Raw genomic sequence first — 20385 nt, 5'->3', positions numbered from 1 at the left:
CAATGTAACTTTCCTTAGAGTGCTAGGTGGAATTATAGGCAAATGGAACTGGAGGACTGAGACACCGCCACTCCTAAGCCGTCTGGAGGCACAACACTTGACTCTTTCCTGGAACTTGCAACTTGTGTATTCACCAAAGAAATTGACTTAGCTGAGACGCGCTTATCTTTGGACTTGGGAGCGGGCCCTAGTAATCCCATTGTGAGCTTGTTAGAGGCGCATTCAGGAGCAATTACATTAACTCACCTTGTAATTGCGGCCCGCCGAGTACTGTGGCGGCTGAGCAACATCATCCTCCGCCCGTTGCTTGCCTGCCTTGTAATTCCAATTTAATGAACCTCAGTGACAGCGAACCAATTGCCAAAAGGAAACGCAAACCTACACAAGGGGGCCATCCCAAAGTTTCAACAAGCCATAGTTACACTGATAGACATACTGACATTGCATACCCGTCTCCGTTGCAGTCTGGTAGGGTTCTTTCTGACGCCAAGGAAGGGAACTGTGATCCTATCAATATTGATTAGGACTGTATTCTTGACAAATGTAAACCTTTGGTGGTTGCCTGTGTTACTCCTTTGGTGGATAAGATCCAGTGTTTAAAAGACACTCATCCAGTTAATCTTATCCAGCAAAATTCACAACTACAGCACGCACCTGTCCAGCCAACCAACCCCAGGGATGTCAGGCCCTTAAACACAAGCACTGTCCCTATTGCTAGTCTTGTATCATCCCACATAGGGATACAGTCAATGAAGGTCAGCCCTCGCCCATGCTAGCCAAAGGTGTTTCACGCCTTATGGAGGTTGGTGAGGGAGGAGGCTCCCGGGGGCGACTAGAAAGCCCTGTGCGAGTAGGCTATATAAACATTGGTGAGGCTCTCAGGCCCAACCCCCCCAATCAGTCCTGCTTGAATCTTCCCCCTGATTGCTGCCCTTATGTAGCTATCCTGACTGGAATACTGCCTCCAACCCACCATGGGGACGAATCAACCCTACAGGTTAAAAACAAAGTCTGTCATTGGCTGACTCGGCATACGGATTTTAATATTTCCAAATAGGATTACATTTTGTTCATAAGGAGGGTTGGATGAGGATCTCTGTCCCTGCCTCAACATTGAAGGGACAGAGATTATCTCCATCTTTCAGAAAGGTTCAAGGTCCTTACTTTCTAACTACTGGCCCATCAGCCTTATTGATAGCTCCCAAAAATTGTTTAGCTGGATTATTTTGGACAGGTTGTATGACTGGATAGTGGACGTTGGTGTGCTGACTCCACTACAAGCCAGTTTCAGGGATGGCATTGGTACCATCGACCAGGTGTTCCGCCCTTGGGGCAAACCTTTATGGAGGGGGGAACTCTGGGGCCACAATGACGTCAGATCCCTGGAGACTGTACAAAATTGTTTTATACAATACCTTATTAATCTCCTTGCCAGTACCCTGCTTATTCCTTCACGGACTGACTTCGTTCTTAGATCTGTTATTGACAAAGTGGATCTCAAATTATAATGGCGGAGGCTTTGGGTGGTTCCTGATCTTTTGCCATACCAAGAGGGTTTAGAAGATGTTTTGGGGCAGCCTGGGGCATCAAAGATGCCCTGGCTTCAGTTTCTTGGGTCACGACTGCTCCAGACTGAGTATGAGAACATTTGGTCCACTCCCTCGGAAGCCAGTGGGGTTCCGAAAGTAAGGTTAAAGGATTTTTTCTGGTGCTATACAGATGGTTTGATTCTAAGTCTTATCAGGGTTGGCAAACTTACAGCATCCTTTCTGGAGCACAAAGATGATTATAGCTTAGAAATCTTCTTGGATGAGATTGAGCCCCCTTTAGCTAACACTCTTTATATAACATTTCATAAAGGGACATTGCCACTCCACTCTTACAGCAAAATGGAAGCGTGCTCTTGGGGAATCAAGATGGGTTTTGTCTGGTTTGTCACCAGGTGGTTGAAACCATTGAACATTTTGTACTCCTCTGTCCGATTTACCATGGGTACAATAGGAAGTGGATCCTTTAGGTATGTCATAACTTGGGACTTGGGGATTACAGAGCATCGCTGAGAAATTTAAGAAGTGATCTAAGGCAAACTACTGTACTTGCTATTTCATGATGTCTGTTGTTTATGTGGAGGCTCAGGAAGAAAAGGGTGGCTTGCTGATGGGCTTGGGCTTGCGCTTGCCATCCGCTTCCAATCTCAGATCCGGACCTCTGTTTGGAATTTATCTATTGTACTGTAATCAGATGAATTTTATTCTTTGAACTATCTATTATCTTGTATTTGAATTAATTTTAGTCTCTGAATTATTTTCATTCTACACCATTTTATTGGTTTTATGTATTTTTGCATGCTGTGAAATTTTTATTAGCTTTTGTGGCTGGATAGTCAAATAAAGATTCCGATGGACATCCAACATAGCCCATTTAATTCTCCAAAGCTGTATTTCGGAGAGTCTACAGCTTTAGATCCCATGCACTCTACACCTATCTGCTTTAAAATAATTGTTGTCTAATGAGAATCCACTCTCCCTCAGGGATATTTTCTTGTTCACAGTGCACATAACACTGTTTCCGGCAAGTGGATCTTCTGAGACTTTGATCTGACAGGACGGCCACCGCAGAAACCACTGAACAAAAAGTGGTCATTGCAACTTCAACAGGGGCATCAGGCAAGAGACTACATGCTCCATAGGGATGGCAGGGCTCATGCATATGGAAGCAAACACAGAACTGGTCATCGGGCTAGTCCTGCTGAATGGAGATGCCTCGCACCTTTCTACATGACACGTGCAAGAATACTTCCAAAGGGGACAGGTCTACAGATACACCAAAGAGTGAAACTTGCTTCCATTTGCACCACAAGTCTAGTTTGAATCCAGCTACTCCATAACTGCCAACAATCTTCTGATTTCCGTGCAACAGTCCCATGATTACTCAAAACAACAATTGCTGGCACTCCTCCAGAAATGTTTTCCCATGCAGCTTGCACGCCACCAGCTCAGCCTTCGCTCAGATCCTTCACATGTACAAGTGATTCCCCATCACCCTAGGCTAAACATGTCAACCCTTCCAGAGAACAGATCCAGTATTCTGCCTCCATAATTGGAGGTTAAAGTGCCATCTTTAACCAGAATAGTTGGACAAATGAGGGTGGCATGGCAGCTAAGCTCGAACTGTTTGTAATAACATACAGCTGCTACCAAGAACCATGGAATGCAGAATATAAAAATACTAGACTTTTTCAACAGAAAGGTAACCCAAAGTAATACAAAAGTTAAAAATAGCGTACCGTTTGGGGCCAAGGCAGGGGTTAAAGCTGAATGTGAATCACACTTAAATGAAGTAACAAGAACTTAGCATTTTTTATGAAAAGTAGAGAATGCTCCAACGTAAGCGCTCCTTAGTGAACGTTTGTTAACCAACTTTAATCTAAAAATTGAAATTTTGGGGGGGCTGCGGGATGGTGTGTAGCTACCTCATCTTTGCGAATCATGAGGTTAAATTTTAACTTCACTCTAGATACCAATATAAAGGGTAGCCTGCCTGTAACATCTCTGCATCCTGAAGATAAAGAATGATACCTGCATGTTGTGTAGCTCATGTGAGGGAGGCTTTGATATCGAACACATGAGATATCCCGTAACATAAACTCTAGCTAAGACTATATCAAAATAAAATCTACTGCATATGCTAAAATACACTATCATCTAGCTAAATTAATGTATATATATTTCCTTCTATACTTTGACAGTTGACAACTGCAAACTTGCCTCCAAATATGTTTAGCTATTATCTTTGACATGTAACTCTTTTTTTATACTCAAGGATGTATTGACTTTTAATAAGAAAATGATAAACCAAACACTGCAAGCTTTCAGGTACAACATTGTTACAGAATACACATTCTTTGACAGGTTATTCCAGTCCATTATGAGCCCATAATTTGCCCCAAATTTTCTTTTATGAGAGCATCCTCTTGCAAAACAAATTGGTTCCTTAAGATTTGCGCACCAATCCATCTCCCTGTGCCAGGCCAGTAATGTGGGCGGATTAGCTAAGGTCTTGACTCAGGCAACATCCTTTTTGGCAATGAGGGTGCACAAACTCCCTAGATCCTGTCACGTCCTCAAGGAAACCCAAGAGATCTATATGCGGAAAGAGATCAATTGGCATTACCAGGATCCATGTAAGTGAACGGAAAACGGCAGCCAAGTACCTCACAATTACAGGGTAGGTCCAGAACATATATAAATAAATCCACACTCACCTCAGTGCAACTGGTGCACGTAGGAGGCAAGCATTGGTGAGCCCTCCACAACCACAATGGGATACATGTACGTAACATTTATACATTTCAATTGAATCAGCTGGAGCCTAAAGGATATCGTCAACTCCTGTGGTGCAATTTATGCCTCTCTCCACTTACTGTCTTCTAATGGCCCACCCATGCTTCCCATTTAGCCTTTAACAGATCAAGAAGGCCCAATAAATTAATAACTAGGTATTTATAAATGTGTGATAGCCCACCTTTCCCCAAGCCCCTTATTGGTGTTTGGGTCTCCTGGGGGCAGAAATCAGAAATCAAATCTCCTCGAGAGACCCCTCCACAGGACTCTAAGGCGTGCTGGAGTTGCAGAAACTTACACGGGACCCCTGCTAAACATCCCCCAACATGGAGATTCTAGTTAAATCCCATTTGCAAAAGCCCTCTCAGTGGGATACCTGTCCGTGGCAGCAGCCCCTCAAAGGTGAGTTCTCCAAAGTAATCCTTCCATCCCACTCAGTCCAGCGCAGCGCCAACCTCCAAAGCAGAAAGACCGCTCAAGAAAGTTCCAGCAGGGAGCGTGGAATTGGTGCTCCATGACATGTAACTAGTTTCTTTAGTGAATGGACTCTCAGAAGCGTCCACACTCCAAGTGCACTTAGCACCCAAGAGTAGAGGGTTTTTGCATTTATTATCCCTGTGGCCTGAGTGATATGTGATTACAGCTGCAGGAATATTACAGATCTATTCCTCAGCAGTCCCGGACCATATGTACACAGAGAACAAAGCATAATGTACAACATTTTTTTATTGTTAATCCAAGGCACCTATGCCATAGGTCAGGTGCTAATTTAATTTTGCTGAAAATGCAAAATTGTCCAAGCAAGTGGCTTACACTGCAGAGGCCCTTGTGAGAAGCAGGGAAGAATATTCCTCTAAGCCACCATATCAAAACACAACCATACAGTGACTGCAGAAGTGAGGAGGCGACTAGAGCCTTAAGCTTCGGGTTTAAATAATGTTTTTAATGAGTGTAAATGAAAAGCAAATAATCTATCTTTACGTTTCCAGGCATGTTCAGTAACTGTGGCAGAAAATGTTTACAAACATCCTTTCTACGTCCTAATCCTCTTTTGTAAAAGTCTGTCTTTGACACAACAAGAGCCAATAATATGATTTATTGTACAGCAACAGGTACAAAGTGCAACACAGCAACTATAGTCCCACGAGGAACATGATAAAAAGCAATAATTCTGAAATCAGATTCTGTTATCAGATCACAGCAGAGGACAGGCCTCGTGCAAAGAAGCTGACATTTTTATCCTGTATTTTGTACTGGTAGACTTTAGACTGATCCTTCTCTCCCTTAACATGGCATGGTCCTTTCCAGGTGATCTTCAACTGTAAATGACAGGGAAAAGTAGTTAAAAAATAACATTTATATTTCTTTTCGTGAAACTTAAGGGTGCTAAACGAGGACAAAAGGGTCAAAGAATGTGCTCTATGGTGAAGGCCAGAAACCTAAGGAGGCCTCTAATGTTTTATTCATGTGCGAATTTATGAGGCACAAAGTATCACAAAAGGCAGGCAATGTGCACTGGCATGGTTAATGCAACTAACAAGAAAACTATCCACTGTCTTTTGATATTAGCCCGTGATAGTGACATGCTTTCTCTGTCTTGTTTCATATAATAAATCTCAGCCTCTCTCACTCAGTCCAGTCATTACTTTTTTCTTTGATTACCGATAAAGGCTTATCGAGATTGCAGTTCCAGTCACAAACCCACTACAGTACATATCTCACTGTAATTGTGGAGAGATGAGGAGATCTTACATTCTTGAAAGTAGGTGGGGGTCTCTCCGCTTAGGTAACAAAGAGGCAGAAGGACAGATTCTACTAAATTAATAAAAATCCTAATCCATTAAAACATCTATGATGGTTTTAGGGGTATTCTGGAGGGATGTGCGAAGCTTCAATATGTAATATAATAATATTCAATATAAGCCTCCTGGCATCAGAGAACAAGTCGTTTTTTAAAATTTAGGTTTGTTAATGTCTATAAGGTTGATTGCGAGTATGCTGAGTGGATCTTTTACTAAAAAAACAGCTCACCTGGCCATAGTGTCCCCATTCTCATGTTAAAAAGGTTTTGTTCACGCTGCTCCCATTTCACCACCCCAGTCCAGTATACATTCTTACAACATGTTTTTAATTCAAGGTAATACAACAGCTTTCTGTGTTTAGTGCAAGGTGCTCTCCAAATGAACAAGATACTTACTTTGGTAACACTTTTTCTGGTAGAGACTCTGTCTAACCGTACATTCCCCCCACTTAAGGACATTCCCCAGGTGTCAGACAGGAGACGGAAAATGTAAAGCTGTATCTCTTTGCGCCAGTATGTGGCGACGGGTGGCTGTGGGTCAACGACATCCACATCAGAAGTGACATGAGCGGCGTCTATATAGTATCACCTCAATACGCTTACATTAGTTCCTTTGTTTCTGCACCAACAGCGCGGATCCAGAGAGCAACCTTGGTCATGACCACTTTTTCGCAACTTTATGTCAACACTTTTTGGAGATTAGCTCCCAGTATGCTAGCAACATGTCTCCCAACAAGCCCACAGGCTTTAAACAGTGTGAAGAAAGTCACAGCCAGATGATTGTCTGACCCACACTTGGTTTTCCTATGGTGTCTGAGTTTGTGCCATGACCCCAAGGCATCCAAGACTTCAAGTCTATGCATCTGAAGGCGATTCATGAGTGGGCGATAAAGCTCCTGGTGGCACAGCAGGAGAGTACTCTAAGCCTATCCCAAGGGAGAGCTCAGGCCTGTTCTCAGAGCTTATACCATGGACTATAGTCCTCTTGTTTCAAGTTATTGTCATCAAAGTCGAGTAAGTCCAAAATGCAAAAGAAGAAGAAGAAGAAGTTGAAGCATTCTTCGATTTCTCCTAGCAAGCACCATGCTTTTTGGCCCTGCTCCTACACTCCAACTGCAGAGCCAGAGGCCAGGTCTGCTCCATGCTTCCGAGTTTTCTGGAGCTGGAGGGACTCCGTATGGTGCACCATCAAGCTCCACAGAGCCGAGAGATGTTTCACCAGATGCAGAATTTCTTCTATTTGAAGGCATAGAAAACCTTGGTGAATGAACATTTTCGTCCTTGAGAAATTGCATGGACACTTGAGGGAGGTTTACATTTCCTTAATGTATGACTTCAAGAACTAAGCTCCCAAACTTTATTTTGGATGGCTGGGGGCAGGATCTGAAACCCCTAACAACTACATGATGACCAATGTTTCACAGATAATGGTGGGAAAGTGTACGAACTCTGCTGAATCAGTCAATCTAAATGGCATTTCACCCTATACCCACCCAGCAGTATTTGGAGATGATGTTTGGGCATTTCTTTGTTACTGTCGAAGAGGTCTTCTGTGCAAAGCCACAATAGCAGATGGCGTTTTTCAGCACTGCTTTGTTTAAGACCCACTTGTGATTTTTCTGAAAGGTCCTACTGGTAGATTCTAGCTCAGAAATTGACATCCTTGGGAGCTGAACTACGAGGATCTACAGGTTCCATGCCAACAGCCATCACTTCCTGGATCTTTCTCTGAAGGAGTCCTCAGAAAGACTGATGACAGCTGAGGCAGAGGGTGCGCTGCCTCCTCCTTCACAAAACTGCCCGCTGCAGCCAACGAAGTTGGATCTTTTCCTTGACCTTCAGAATTCTAGTTGAAAATGTTAAACAGTGGGGACAGTGTTCTGAGCGATCAATATCGGGCAAGCATAGGATGCAGAGATCATCTGCTTCCTCTCTATCACAGAAATGTCAAAAGGATAAAAAATTAAGATATTTTAGATTGTCAGAAGATGATCCGAATACACACAAAAATTATTCAATGTCAAGTGGAAGCTCGTTTCCAAGGTTTGGGGAAGTTTTTACCAGAGACTACAGCCTGAACGACCAGACTGAGCCCTTCAGGACCTTGTTAACAAGAGCCAGAAAAAAACAAAAGAACTAGAGGAGCTGCCATTGAAAGGCTACGATGGGATTCTTATGGATTGTCCTGCCTTGATGTCGAACTGTCAGTTTTGTACCTCTGCAGGCTGCAGCCTATGTACCAACATTGCCCTTTCGTTCTCGCACTTTTCCTTGTAAAAAGGTTTGGGACAGAATGTTTCTTGCAACTTTGGTTAAATCGGTTGACATTTTTCCCAACTTTCTTCTTTTAAAAAATAAATAAAAACAAATAAGCTAACCATGGGAAAGATAGCCTTAAAAGGGGTTCCAAATATATATTTTTATTTTTAAAATTAACTTTGCAAAAGAAAGTTGTTTATATATGTATCAGGTTGAGATTATTCATGCTTATGATAATCAATGGAGATCCGCCGAAGGAGAAAGGAAGTTACTTGAAAAATGTCCATCACGTTCATTGGGACCAAATTTCTCAGCTTGACTTTGGGAAGCTGTACCACCCTGTTCTTGCACATTTTTCTGGAGCACTATGCTTTTCTTCCAGTGAGCTTGACAACCACGTGAGCCCATGGGACAGACTCCATGTCATTTTGTTTTTTCTAAACTTCACAACTGTGCTGTGATGGCTTGGGGGTACCTAAACATATATATATAGCCACTAGTGCATGCCATCTACAGAGCTTCTCTAAGGTATGACTATGTCTTATGCTCACTGTTCCTCTTTTCCTCTAACATAGGTACCTCCAAATTTGAGTAGTACTCAGGTATGCCTTGAGTGTGTTGCATATGAGCCTCTCACTATTAGGATAGGATAGGTTCCTCTTCACACTACATTTACAAGGGATACCAGGCCCTGAAGAGTGCCCCAAACCAGTTATGGCTTAGCGTGTGGGCAGAAACATGTTGGCCGTTAGGATTGTAGCGATGGAATGAGACCTTACACTCAAAACCATCCTTTCTTGTTTTTATTTTACCAGCAGACACCACTATTAAAGGTGTGATTTACACTGGTGATCTGTTAGGTAATTTTACTTAAACGACTGGATCCCTGTATTATCCAGAAAAAATATCATATAAGAACTCCCTCTGGGTTAATTTAACCATAAGGCTGAGTCCGCCGAGGTGGCACTGTCCTACCTGGGTCGGGGTAGGTGGCCAAATGAAGCATGACACTATTATGTGTGTGAGACCACCTATTCCGTAAGGAGGAACCCCTAAGATAGGTCCCAAATTAACGGTTTTCACATCCATTCCTGAGTAGACTGGATCACAGCAATATTGGTACAACCACAAACTGGTCTCGTCTCTCATCCCCCCCCCATACTTTTTGTGTTCATGGTTTTGATTTTGGGAGGTAGTATTGGAGTTAAAACCCTCCTTGTCTCTCCTTGTGTCTAAAACTGTACCTAACGCATACCCAATTCCAGTGAGATCAGCCACCACCTGCCCGCTCCACAGAGGCTAGGTGAAAGCATTGTAAATATATTCAGTGGCACATTTCTTTTTACCTGTATTCCTGTGGAAAGACTGCCTAGTAACGCACTCCGGTAAAAGTCGCACTGGGCTCCATAACTGGGGTATTTTGCCATCTTGATGTCTGGGACACATATGTAAAATGTTATGTTGTGTGTTTGGGAAGTTTATTTCACAGCTGGACTGGTGAAAGGATAAGTCCATTTGAACCAATGTGTGCATCAAGAAAGGTGCTTCTCCAGTAATATAGGGACAAAAACATTTCAATGTGACAGATCACCTGGTTGGCTCAGTCATCCTGTCTTGGCCACTCAAGTAGTAAACGTACAGGGCCCCTCAGCCTGTGCTTGGTTTACCAGTTTCATCAGGACACTGTTGAAGCCAGCACACCAGTGTATTAGAAACAAGACAAGAGGACCACAGGAGGAAACACTGCTGGATTGTTATCTTCATTTCAGACTGGGCATAAGTTGGGAAAAGTCTGCACAGTCTCGCTGGTGCCGAGAGCAGGTTAAAGGAGGAAATACTCATCCCTAACTCAAAGGGTGCCCATCTCCCCATTTCTTCAGTCCCAGAGGAACTAGGATATATTAATTCTTCACACTTTCAGCCTGGGGTCTGGCTCTAGTGACTGGAGGAGGTCCTCTTCATGCCAGAATCGTTTAAGCCATCTTTCTAGCCCTTATAGTTACAGGTATATCACCAGTTGAAGCTGTGGTCAAGCGCAACCCTAAACTAACCAATTCTCACTGGATACTGGTGTCTCCAGGGACCAAAATAGGTGACAGCTGTTCTTGCAAGTGTCCCCTCTACCGGAAAATCTTGACTGCAAATGGTAGGTCCCAAAATATATGCCATTAAACTCTTTACATCTAGCCGCACCTATACCACTTTTTAAAAATATCAAAAATGATGTTATTTTAAAAAAAACACCTGCACTGTGAAGTACTGCATGGTAAAGGTAGAAATACTTACCTGCATGGTGCTTAACCTGGGTGGTAAAGGGTTGCCTGGTAAAGGCATGTGTGGTAATGGATGTGTAGTAACAGGTGTTTCTCTGTGGTCTTAGGGACTAAGTTTTCCTGAAATGCAGCTCATTATTAGTAACTTATATAGAACATTTATGGTTTAGATATGTTCTCTAGGGTGTATATTTGTGCCACATGCTATCTTCACTGGTAATCTGCTTGGTCTTTGTGTCTCTTCTGCTTGCCCAATTGCCATGGGCTAATCTTTGAACATTAAGAAGTTTTGCCATTTTTTGCAGTTTTATATTTTATTTGCCCACGATGACATATGTTGCTTGGGTGGGCCTGTTGTAATTGATAAACTTGATATCATCCGCGTACACTATTTTTGATACTTGCGAACTAAGCAGAGTTGTTATGAGTATACATTGTCCTTCAATATGATGATTATATACATTGTCATTTGAATAAACAACATAGGTGGATGTAATGTGTACACAAGTTGTTGTCTGATACATCCATATACATAGACATCTACAAAGTAATTGTTTTTAGATCAATAGGCAACACAGTTGTGTAGTATATAAGCACTAAATTAAATGAAACAGAATAAGGACGTGTTTAATCACGGTTTGAGTTACAGGGAAAACATTTGCATACAACACAGGGGCACAGTAAAACTTCAGAATGCTCTTTCAGTCTTACACACTACCAAAGAACAAAAGAAAAGTCTGAAGCACACAAAGGTAGACTCCTAGTCCTCACCTGTCCATGCACATCTTTGCAGAAGCCAGTCACCAGCCCTTCGGCCTCAAGCATCAGGCTGCTCTGGTGGCGGAGGAAACTGACCACAAGTTCATTTTCATTATCATCAGAGTCATCAATGCTATGGGCCAGTGCCACTATGTTTCCCTACAACAAACAGATAAGAAGAGGTTGGCCTGTGAAACCGTTTTGAATTAGTCATTCCCACAAGGAAGATCGCAGAGGAAGCACAACACTGCAGTAAATCCAAAGCGGAAATGGAAGAAACCACCAGCACCGATGATTCCTCTAAAATTCTATGCCAGGACCGGAGGCTCCGGTTATGCTTTCTCTTTCTTTTACTGTCTCAACACAGCAGCCAATCAAATAACCTTAAAACAAAAAACATCAATACCCACGATGCTTTACATTAAATCACATGTTTCAATCACATCTCAAGGTCCCAGTCCATATAAACCATGACCCCATAAGTCACTTCCTCTTTCTTTGCTGCTCCGCAACAGATAAGTACTCAATTGATTATACCTTTGGTTGCATGCATTGTATTGTTGTTTTTTCTTCTGTTTGGCTAAGCGATTCAGCTCACATTTACATTTGCTATTCATAGAGCTTCTCGCGCTCTGTTTGGCGATCAGCTTTCCCTGCTGAGTCGAGACATTTTGGTGGAGTGGGAGTGGACTATGCTTATTTCACGTAGTCTTTTTTCTATGTTTATTTTATTCCCTTTGTTGCGTTGCGTCGCATTTTACGAGCCAATCCATATCAGAGTGTTTCCTCTGGCAGATCGTCTTGCTTTTCGGAGACGCGACTACAGTGAAGCCCCTTCTCTTCATTAGTGTACTCCCAATACACCCTGCTTCTTGGAGCTCGGGATGTAATAAATTAAAAGAGGCTTTGCCTAGAGTGTTTTTTCACAGGCTGCTCCCTCCACATTTATTGGCCTGTTTAGCCTGCTAGGAGTTTTTACACTCCCCTATATTGATCTCTCCTGCCTATCATTTCTATATCTAAAGAAATATATATATATCAGGAGAATTGCTCAATGGGATGAGAATGAATCGGGGTATTTTCCTGAAGATAATGATAATCAGCTTGAGATGAACATGGTTGAAGCCCTTGATTGCAAGGTCCAACAATCTTTTAACGATGCCCCAGTTAGGGCTTTGGGACCTTTTTCTGGGCAACTCCTTAACTATGCTCGCACCCAGGGTTGGATGCAGGAGCCCCAGACTCAGGGCGAAGGGTCTAAATCTAAATCCAAAAACACAGGAAAGGGATTGGATTCTACGTCTGTGGACGCCCATGCTGAAATTTTTTTAAAACTTTGCTGCAAAAGAGCCAATGAGCATAATTATAGCATAAAAAATAGACTCTGTTTTTTCCCCTTCTTCTTTGGACAGAGATACCGCTTCTGAGGATTCTGATGACTCTGATGCACCTGGTCCCAGCAAGAAATCTAAAAAACAAGTTTCCCCTCCCTAGGTACTTGATTTTGATCCCACCGAAATTATCCACCCCAGGGCATCCAATTGGATTCCTCCTCCGGAAGTGGATAGGTATGTGCAGTCCCACATCCGCAAGAGTTTTGATGAAAAGGTTCGGTCCCGCCATCGGGCGGAATGTCCTAGACCAGATCTAGACAGCAAGGTTGCAGAAACACTGGAAATTGACCTCACTATGGTGACCTTCATGAAAAAATTTGCCAGGGGCCCCAAAAAGGGCCTGGACAGGTCATGGCGTAACTGCCAGGACAAACTGTTAGACATGTCGGGTCCTTTGATGAAAATTCTGGAATTAGCTTTCCACGCCAAGGAATCAGGGACACCGGTGGACACCGACATTTTAATTGGCTGGGCGCAAAGGGCCATATGTCAACTTGGCAATACTAACTGCGCAATTTCACCCAAACGTAGGAAGTCCATCCTTATGCGTATTGACCCTAAACTAAACCCACTTAGCCACCTCAGAGGCTGGTCCTTCGGCCGACTGATTGCTCTTTGGGGCTTCTTTCATCAAAGAACTGGCTAAGTTCTGTTCTACTTATTTCTCCCTCGACAAAGCCTAGATGTCCCTTAAAAAGGTTTTCAAAAGAGGTCTTTTTCTCAGGGCCGGTCGTTACGGAGGGCGAATGTCTGGCCGAGGATCTTTCTCAAGTCCTCAGAACTACTATCCATGGGGAAGAGGAGGTTGGTATGGAGAGCAGCCTTCAGAGGCCACCCTCTACCACGCCTGATCCAGAGGAGGGCGTTCCAGATACCGTAGAGGGTCTCATCGGGTACAACAGGGAGCAATTCAAGATGCTGGATATTCCGGTACGCATTATACCACACTCTCAGGTTCTACTGGGGGGCAGAGTGGGATTATTCCTAGACAATTGGAAACAGATTTCTGGGGATCCTTGGGTTCTTCAGACAGTACTAGGCTTCAGGTTGGAGTTTCTCAGTACTACGAAACAATTGCAACCCCCTCCTCAGATTTTCTTCCCTTGCAGATCAGTCCTTTATAGACTTAGAAGTTCAAGCCCTTCTCGACAAAGGGGCAGTACGTTTTTCCTCCCCCCATCCGTGCGGGTTTCTCAGTCCCATTTTCCTAGTACACAAGAAAGGTTGGGGTCATCTCCTTGCTCTAAACCTAAAAGATTTCAATTATTGGATATTGTACAGTCACTTCAAAATGGAAGGAATACACATGTTGAGAGATATTCTATTAGAAGGTGACTGGATAGTCCGTCTGGACCTCAAGGACGCCTATCTCTCTTTTCCCATTTTTCCTCCACACAGGAGATATTTACAATTCCTTGTGGAGGGGTCACTGCCTGGAGTTCAATGCTCTCCCTTTCAGTCTGTCCTCAGCCCCCTGGTGCTTCACCAAACTAAAGAGACCAGTGGTGGAGTCACTTCAAGCCAAAGGGGTGCATTTGATCATATATTTGGACAACATATTATTGATGGCTCGAGATGCACAGACTCTCCTGACTCATTTAGAGTGGACTATTCATCTCCTACAGGAGCTGGGCTTCCTTATCAATGTGCAGAAGTCATTAATGAGTCTGTATCAGGTGACAGTCTTCCTGGGCCTCAGGATAGATTCAGTCTGATCACAGCTTATTCTTCCCTCTCAGAAAATTTGCAGCATCAAGAGAGAATTGAGGTCTGCTTTAGTCAGCCCGACTGTGTTGTTGAGGACAATTGCCAGGTTACTGGGTCTTCTGGCCTCATACATTCAGTCCATTTCCCGGCTCCCCTTCACTATCGTGCTCTTCAGAGACTCAAAATCCGACATTTGCAGAAGGGTTTTGTCAACATCAGCACAGTGCGCGCTCTACGGGCGACGTAAATGCAAAAACCCAGTCCTTATGCAAGGGCATATTTCATGCATTGTGTTTCTATGCAGTATGTTAACCTTTTGCATTGTAGAGCTTTTACCTTGAAAAGTCATTAATGCTGTTTGTAATACATTGTTCATTTGCAAGGTTTGTTTGCAGGATTACAGGGTGTGGTCCTTATTCTAAGACATTCTAGAAGCCTTTCCTGCAGCATGGTTAGGTGTGGCTCGTGGGCAGGGCTTGGCTCTATAAAAGGGAGCCAGCCAGCTCCACGTGCTCACTATTCAGAGGTCCTGGTGCAGAGCAGCAGCATTTTCCTGAGCTCCTGTCCCGGAGGCCTATCAAGTCATTTCCAGGCCTGCCCTCATTTATTTGGTGATCTTCAAGCAGGGCGGTAAGGCGGAGGTCGGGTTAGGCCCCCAACTCCGTTTCCAGTGACATTCGAGTTTTGGGCCTAAACATAAAACCGCGTGTGCGATTGTTTTCCTGGCATTTGGCTCTTGGCATTCAGGTCAACAGTGTGTGCGATCATTCCATGGCAATTGCATTCGTGATGTTCGAATCGGCAACAGTGTGCGGGATTCATTCCTGGCATTTGGCTCTTGGCATTCAGGTCGGCAGTGTGCGCGATCATTTCATGGCAATTGCATTGTGATGTTCGAATCAGCAACAGTGTGCGCGATTCATTCCTGGCATTTAATTCTTGGCATTCAGATCGGCAGTGTGCGCGATCATTTCATGGCATTTGCATCGTAAAAGTTTGAATCAGCAACAGTGTGCGTGATTCATTCCTGGCAGTTAATTCTTGGCATTCAGATCAGCAGTGTGCGCGATCATTTCCTGGCATTTGCATTGTGAAGTTCGAATCGGCAACAATGTGCGCGATTCATTCCTGGCATTTAACTCTTGGCATTCAGATCGGCAGTGTGCGCGATCATTTCATGGCCTTTGATTCTTGATGTTTGAATCTGCAACAGTTTGAGCGATTCATTTCTAGCATTTAACTCTTGAAGTATAGATCGACAGTGTGCACGATCGTTGCATTGCATTTGAATCTAGATGTTCGAATCAGCAACAGTGTGCACGATTCATTCCTGGCCTTTTAACTTTTGAAATACAGATTGGCAGAGTGTACGATCATTTATAGACATTGAAATCTTGATGTGCAGTTTGATTAAGGTGCATAATAATTCCTGAACATTTGAATCTTGGAACTCTTAATCAGAGTGTGAAGTAGCAGTGTTATTCATGATTCTAGTACAGTTCATTCATTCAGAGAAAACCAGGTGCTCTTTGATTATTTGTAATGCAGTGATTATTCTAAGAACTATTTGGAGAGCGTTCATTGTTCAAAATATGATATGTTAATTCTGGAATGTTGATATGAAACTTTGCATAACCTTTCTTGATTTCCAGGTACCTGGATTCCTGAGGCCTAGTTTTAGTGAAGCTTTAGGCTATTCATGTTTTCAGTATAAGTATTATTTGAAACAAAGCTTATTGAAAGTCATTGCGCTTAATCTTGCAATTGTGTTGTTTAACTCTTGCTTCCACAGGTCTCCTTCCCTGCTGTTCCCAACCCAAAACCCATTCCCCCACTTGGCCATTCTTTAACTCTGTGCTATAATAACTAAGTGGAGTTTGGAGCTGCCTAGAGGTGGACATGGTGGGAACATGCGCAAGCCCTGAGGATCTGGTCTCCTTGACAGGTTTTAGTTTTCAGAACAGATTTCGTTATCCGACGAAGTGAGGTTGGACATTTGTTAGTGGCTAAATTATATGGATGCTTGGAATGGCAGAGCCATTTTCAGTTCTTACCCAGACATGGTGATCGAATCGGATGCCAGTCAGTGGGGCTGGGGGGCTCGGTGCGGTTCTCTGGTGACAGGGGGTCGATGGTCAAGATCGGAAAGGAATCTCAACATCAATTGTTTGGCACTTCTGGCGGGCTCATTTGCCATAAAGAGCCTCTCCCCTCAGAGGACAGACTGTTGCATATTATTGAAGATGGACAATATATCAGCAGTCAGAAATGTCAACAAATTGGGGGGGGGGGGGGGGGGGGGTGAAGTCCAGGATCCTGGCAGAAATAGCCAAGGAATTATGGCATTATTGCCTCAGCCATCGTCTGGTTGTCCTAGCGGATTATCTGATTATCTTCTGGGTTCCTAGAATACCATAGTGGACTGGAACTCCAGATATCTGAGGGATTCCAACAATTGGAAACTAGATCCGATAATTTTTCTCCAGATAATCAGAGAGTGGGGTCCTTGCGATGTGGATCTTTTTGCATCACGTCAACCCTCAGATACCGAAATTTTTCAGCTGGCATCCGGACCCTCTGGCTCTGGTGGCAGATGCCTTTCTTCAGGACTGAAGCAAAAACAACAGATGCTGGACGGAATGCAGAGCAAATCAAACATTCACCCCCAGTCACAGATCTGGGTTTAATCCATCAGTCTTTTTGCTTGCCATGCCATTCCAGTTTGGACACAGCCATATGCAAATCAGTCTTGACCCTGTTCCCCATGGGAACAGTCCAGCCCAAACTGCCAGGCCAGGTCCTCCCTGACCAGAAAAAAGCATCCAGGGACCAGTTTCAGGGTATCACCCTTCATCAGCCAGGCTAGCTTGAATCTGGTGGCATAGTAAGTACAGGACCCATGCCTGGGCATACCTTCCCACTTGGGGCGACAAAAGCAAAAGCAACAGATGATTGACGGAATGCAGGGGGGGCTGGATTATAACTGCCTCTTACAAGACCATAAAGTTGTGCTTAAGATGTCACATACTTGGGTTTGACTTCGACTCCTTCCAGATCGCTGAATACACGTAAATCTAGGATGTGCCTTATCCCTGTGTAGATCTGGAACCTTTCTCAAAGCACATCCAGCCCACAACGCTTGATGGGTTTACCAGGGTAGCCACAATGGCCGTTTAAAGAGTGCAGACTGGGTGCCTTAGGTTCTCCAAGCCCGAGATAAACTGTAAGCAAGGTACTGGGTGTCTGCACTGGGCCCTGTGAACACCACCAGGGTTCGAGTAACCTGCACAGACCTGGGGCTTGGTGAGGTAATGTGCATATAATACTAGCGTGGAGCACTAGTTGATGCTGATTCCACATAGGAGCGTATAGAATGAAGACTTCAATGCAGAAATCCGTGCTACGGGCTACGGTTTTTCCGCGTGTAAACTGGCAGTTCCAGATCCTTTAGCTTGCGGAGATGTGCTTGGAAATCCTTGAAGGCTATAGTAGCATAAACCGAACATGAAATGATAATTAGACAATCCCCATTTGCTTTGACGTTTATTGCTTTCTGCGAGTGAGGCAACTGATTTCCTTGTCGTTTTCACACGTTACAATCTAACTACAGTAATTTACTATAAAACTATTTTTCGCATATTGATATAAGCTAATATCTTTCTACATTTATATAAGGCTATAGCGGTAGAGCATTACGGGTAATTACGTTTGAAATGTTAGCTTTCATATTAAAACAGCACAGCAGCCACATCTAAGCGTTCATCTAATGTATTTTCAATATGAGGCCTCTTTCTACGCTTTAGTAATCCAACGTTGCCACCTTTCGGTGCTGAAAGGGAAGCACACCCTACACGAATCTCAAACTATATGATTCCACATTCACCCATTCAATTCAAACCATTTCGCATTTATTGAAATGTTTTAAAGAGCTCTTCTCTTACTACCAACAAGAAAACGGCACTGAAACAGCGACGTCAGTGTCAGCGATGAACGATTACACATGAATTTTCTAATAACACCAATTTCTTGATCTGTGTTCACTGAATTCTTATCACACAAAGCATCACTCCAACGGTATTAAATCTTACGTTTTCATACTCCAACGTTTAATATGTTTTTACTCTATGCTCATGAACATTTAATCACTGGGAGTCCATTCATTGCAACACTAACCAAATGAAGAACTCCATCGAAAAATTGGTGCGTCGATGGAGACCTAAGTGCTTATCTTCATGAAAAAGAAAGCACGTATTATCTCACAGCAGAATGAATTACTACACAATCCAATGAATACAACATACAGGGTTGTGATGAGCAGAGCTTTAGTCGCGAGGAGCTACACTTTCCCTTCCTTCTCCAGTAACGGTCTCACCTCCTCCAGTGGTCGAGATACGACTATTACCGTACCTACTACAGTATACTATACTAGTGGGTAGGCAAGGAATATGCTCCAGCGCAGATCACTCAAGTTGTCATGAGTTAAGCCTGCAACTCAGTTCATTGTCTTTAGCAACTTTTGTACCAAAAAGATTCAAGCGGGCACGACAGACTGGGCACGCGTACTAAGCCCTGCAGTAATCTGATTGTTGTCGAGTGTCGGCCATCCGAGCTACGCGGCTGGCGTTTCTCTTCTCACTGATTAGACACTTCCCTTCTACATCATCACAGCGGCGGAAGTGAGCGGGTGATCTCCACAGAACTAGTTCTGGGGCAGCCTTTTACAGTGGCATCAGACTCTAGGAGCGGCCCTCCCATATCAATGGTAGACTGGCACTTCAGCTCAGGATAGTCCAGCCTTTTTTGTGGTGTCTAGAGGCAACTGAGACCCCTGGGCTGGTTTGGGGCTTCTCACTTCAGCCTTGACTCAATTTCCTTCAGTGACACACTCAGCAACAGTCTTATTTACAGCTACTCAATAACTGTGCTGAAAACCGAGAGACCCCTTCATAGCATGGGGCATTCCAGAATCATGTTCCCAGGTTCATCAGCTTCTATTCTCTGTGCTGCATGTGCCTCCCCTCTCTCAGCAGGAGAGCAGACGTCTAGACCCTTCAGTCAGATCCTTAGCTTCTCCTGCAGAAACTGCAGATTAGGTGATGTCCCCTCACCTCTGATAGACTGCTGGTCGCGCAGACACCAGCCATAGTCACACATCAGGCCTCCAAGTAGGCTGCAGAGCCTGGTCATGAAGAACATGGAACTAGAACAAAAGGGAGTGCTTTTCTAGAAAGGGGATGAGGATTCAATGTCTCAAACGTCACACCCCATTTGGAGTGGTTCTCTTTCAACATTCTTTTCCAGGCAACTCTTCAAACACCCTTTGTGTAAAGTAATGCTTCTTACAGTAGGTAGCACTGGGGCTGTCTGCAGGCTGTAACACCCACAACAGGGGCACAATGAAGTGTGGGATGTCTGCACTTTGCAGTCATTAGCTTTTCCTAAGTAGTAATCAGTCACACAAAAAGGGCAGGCTGTGCCTAGAAACTTCCTCACCTTGAAAGAGAATCGGAAATCCCACCCTCGTCGCTACCGTCTACTAAAAGGCAATGCTCAGGAAGAATTATTCAGTACCACATTGCTAACAAAGTCTTCATGGAATTTCTAAAGGCACCGCTGGTCTCCGCCCTCCTCAATTTAGTGTTTGGATCGTCACCATCCAGCTACAGGAATGCAGGCAATACATGTCTACTGTTCAGGGAACCTGTCACCGCACTCCTTCTTGCGCCATGCTACAATCTGTGCTTTCAAATGTAGATTCTGCCAGCCTCAGTACTCGGACTCGGGCTCACTCACACGTAGAGTCCAACAACTACAGGAATGAAACGCACTCACTGTACAGACCTACTATC

General features: G+C 43.8%; 1 protein-coding gene across 4 annotated transcripts in view; it reads right to left on the bottom strand.

The window, feature by feature from the left end:
• Positions 1 to 5265: 5265 nt before the first annotated feature.
• ELP6 (elongator acetyltransferase complex subunit 6) overlaps positions 5266 to 20385 on the bottom strand; it is a 224565-nt gene continuing 209445 nt past the window's right edge. For all 4 annotated transcript variants that reach the window (XM_069210886.1, XM_069210884.1, XM_069210882.1 and 1 more), the window contains exons 7-8: positions 11448 to 11594; positions 5266 to 5662 (exon numbers count right to left, since the gene is read on the bottom strand). In XM_069210886.1, the coding sequence (XP_069066987.1) occupies positions 5534 to 5662; positions 11448 to 11594 (276 nt within the window). In that variant the 3' untranslated portion in view covers positions 5266 to 5533. The remainder of the gene's footprint in view (positions 5663 to 11447; positions 11595 to 20385) is intronic.

Source organism: Pleurodeles waltl, chromosome 10, assembly GCF_031143425.1.
Source record: "Pleurodeles waltl isolate 20211129_DDA chromosome 10, aPleWal1.hap1.20221129, whole genome shotgun sequence".
In the NCBI taxonomy this organism is placed as follows: Eukaryota; Metazoa; Chordata; class Amphibia; order Caudata; family Salamandridae; genus Pleurodeles; species Pleurodeles waltl.
This window is presented reverse-complemented; position numbering and strand designations above follow the sequence as displayed.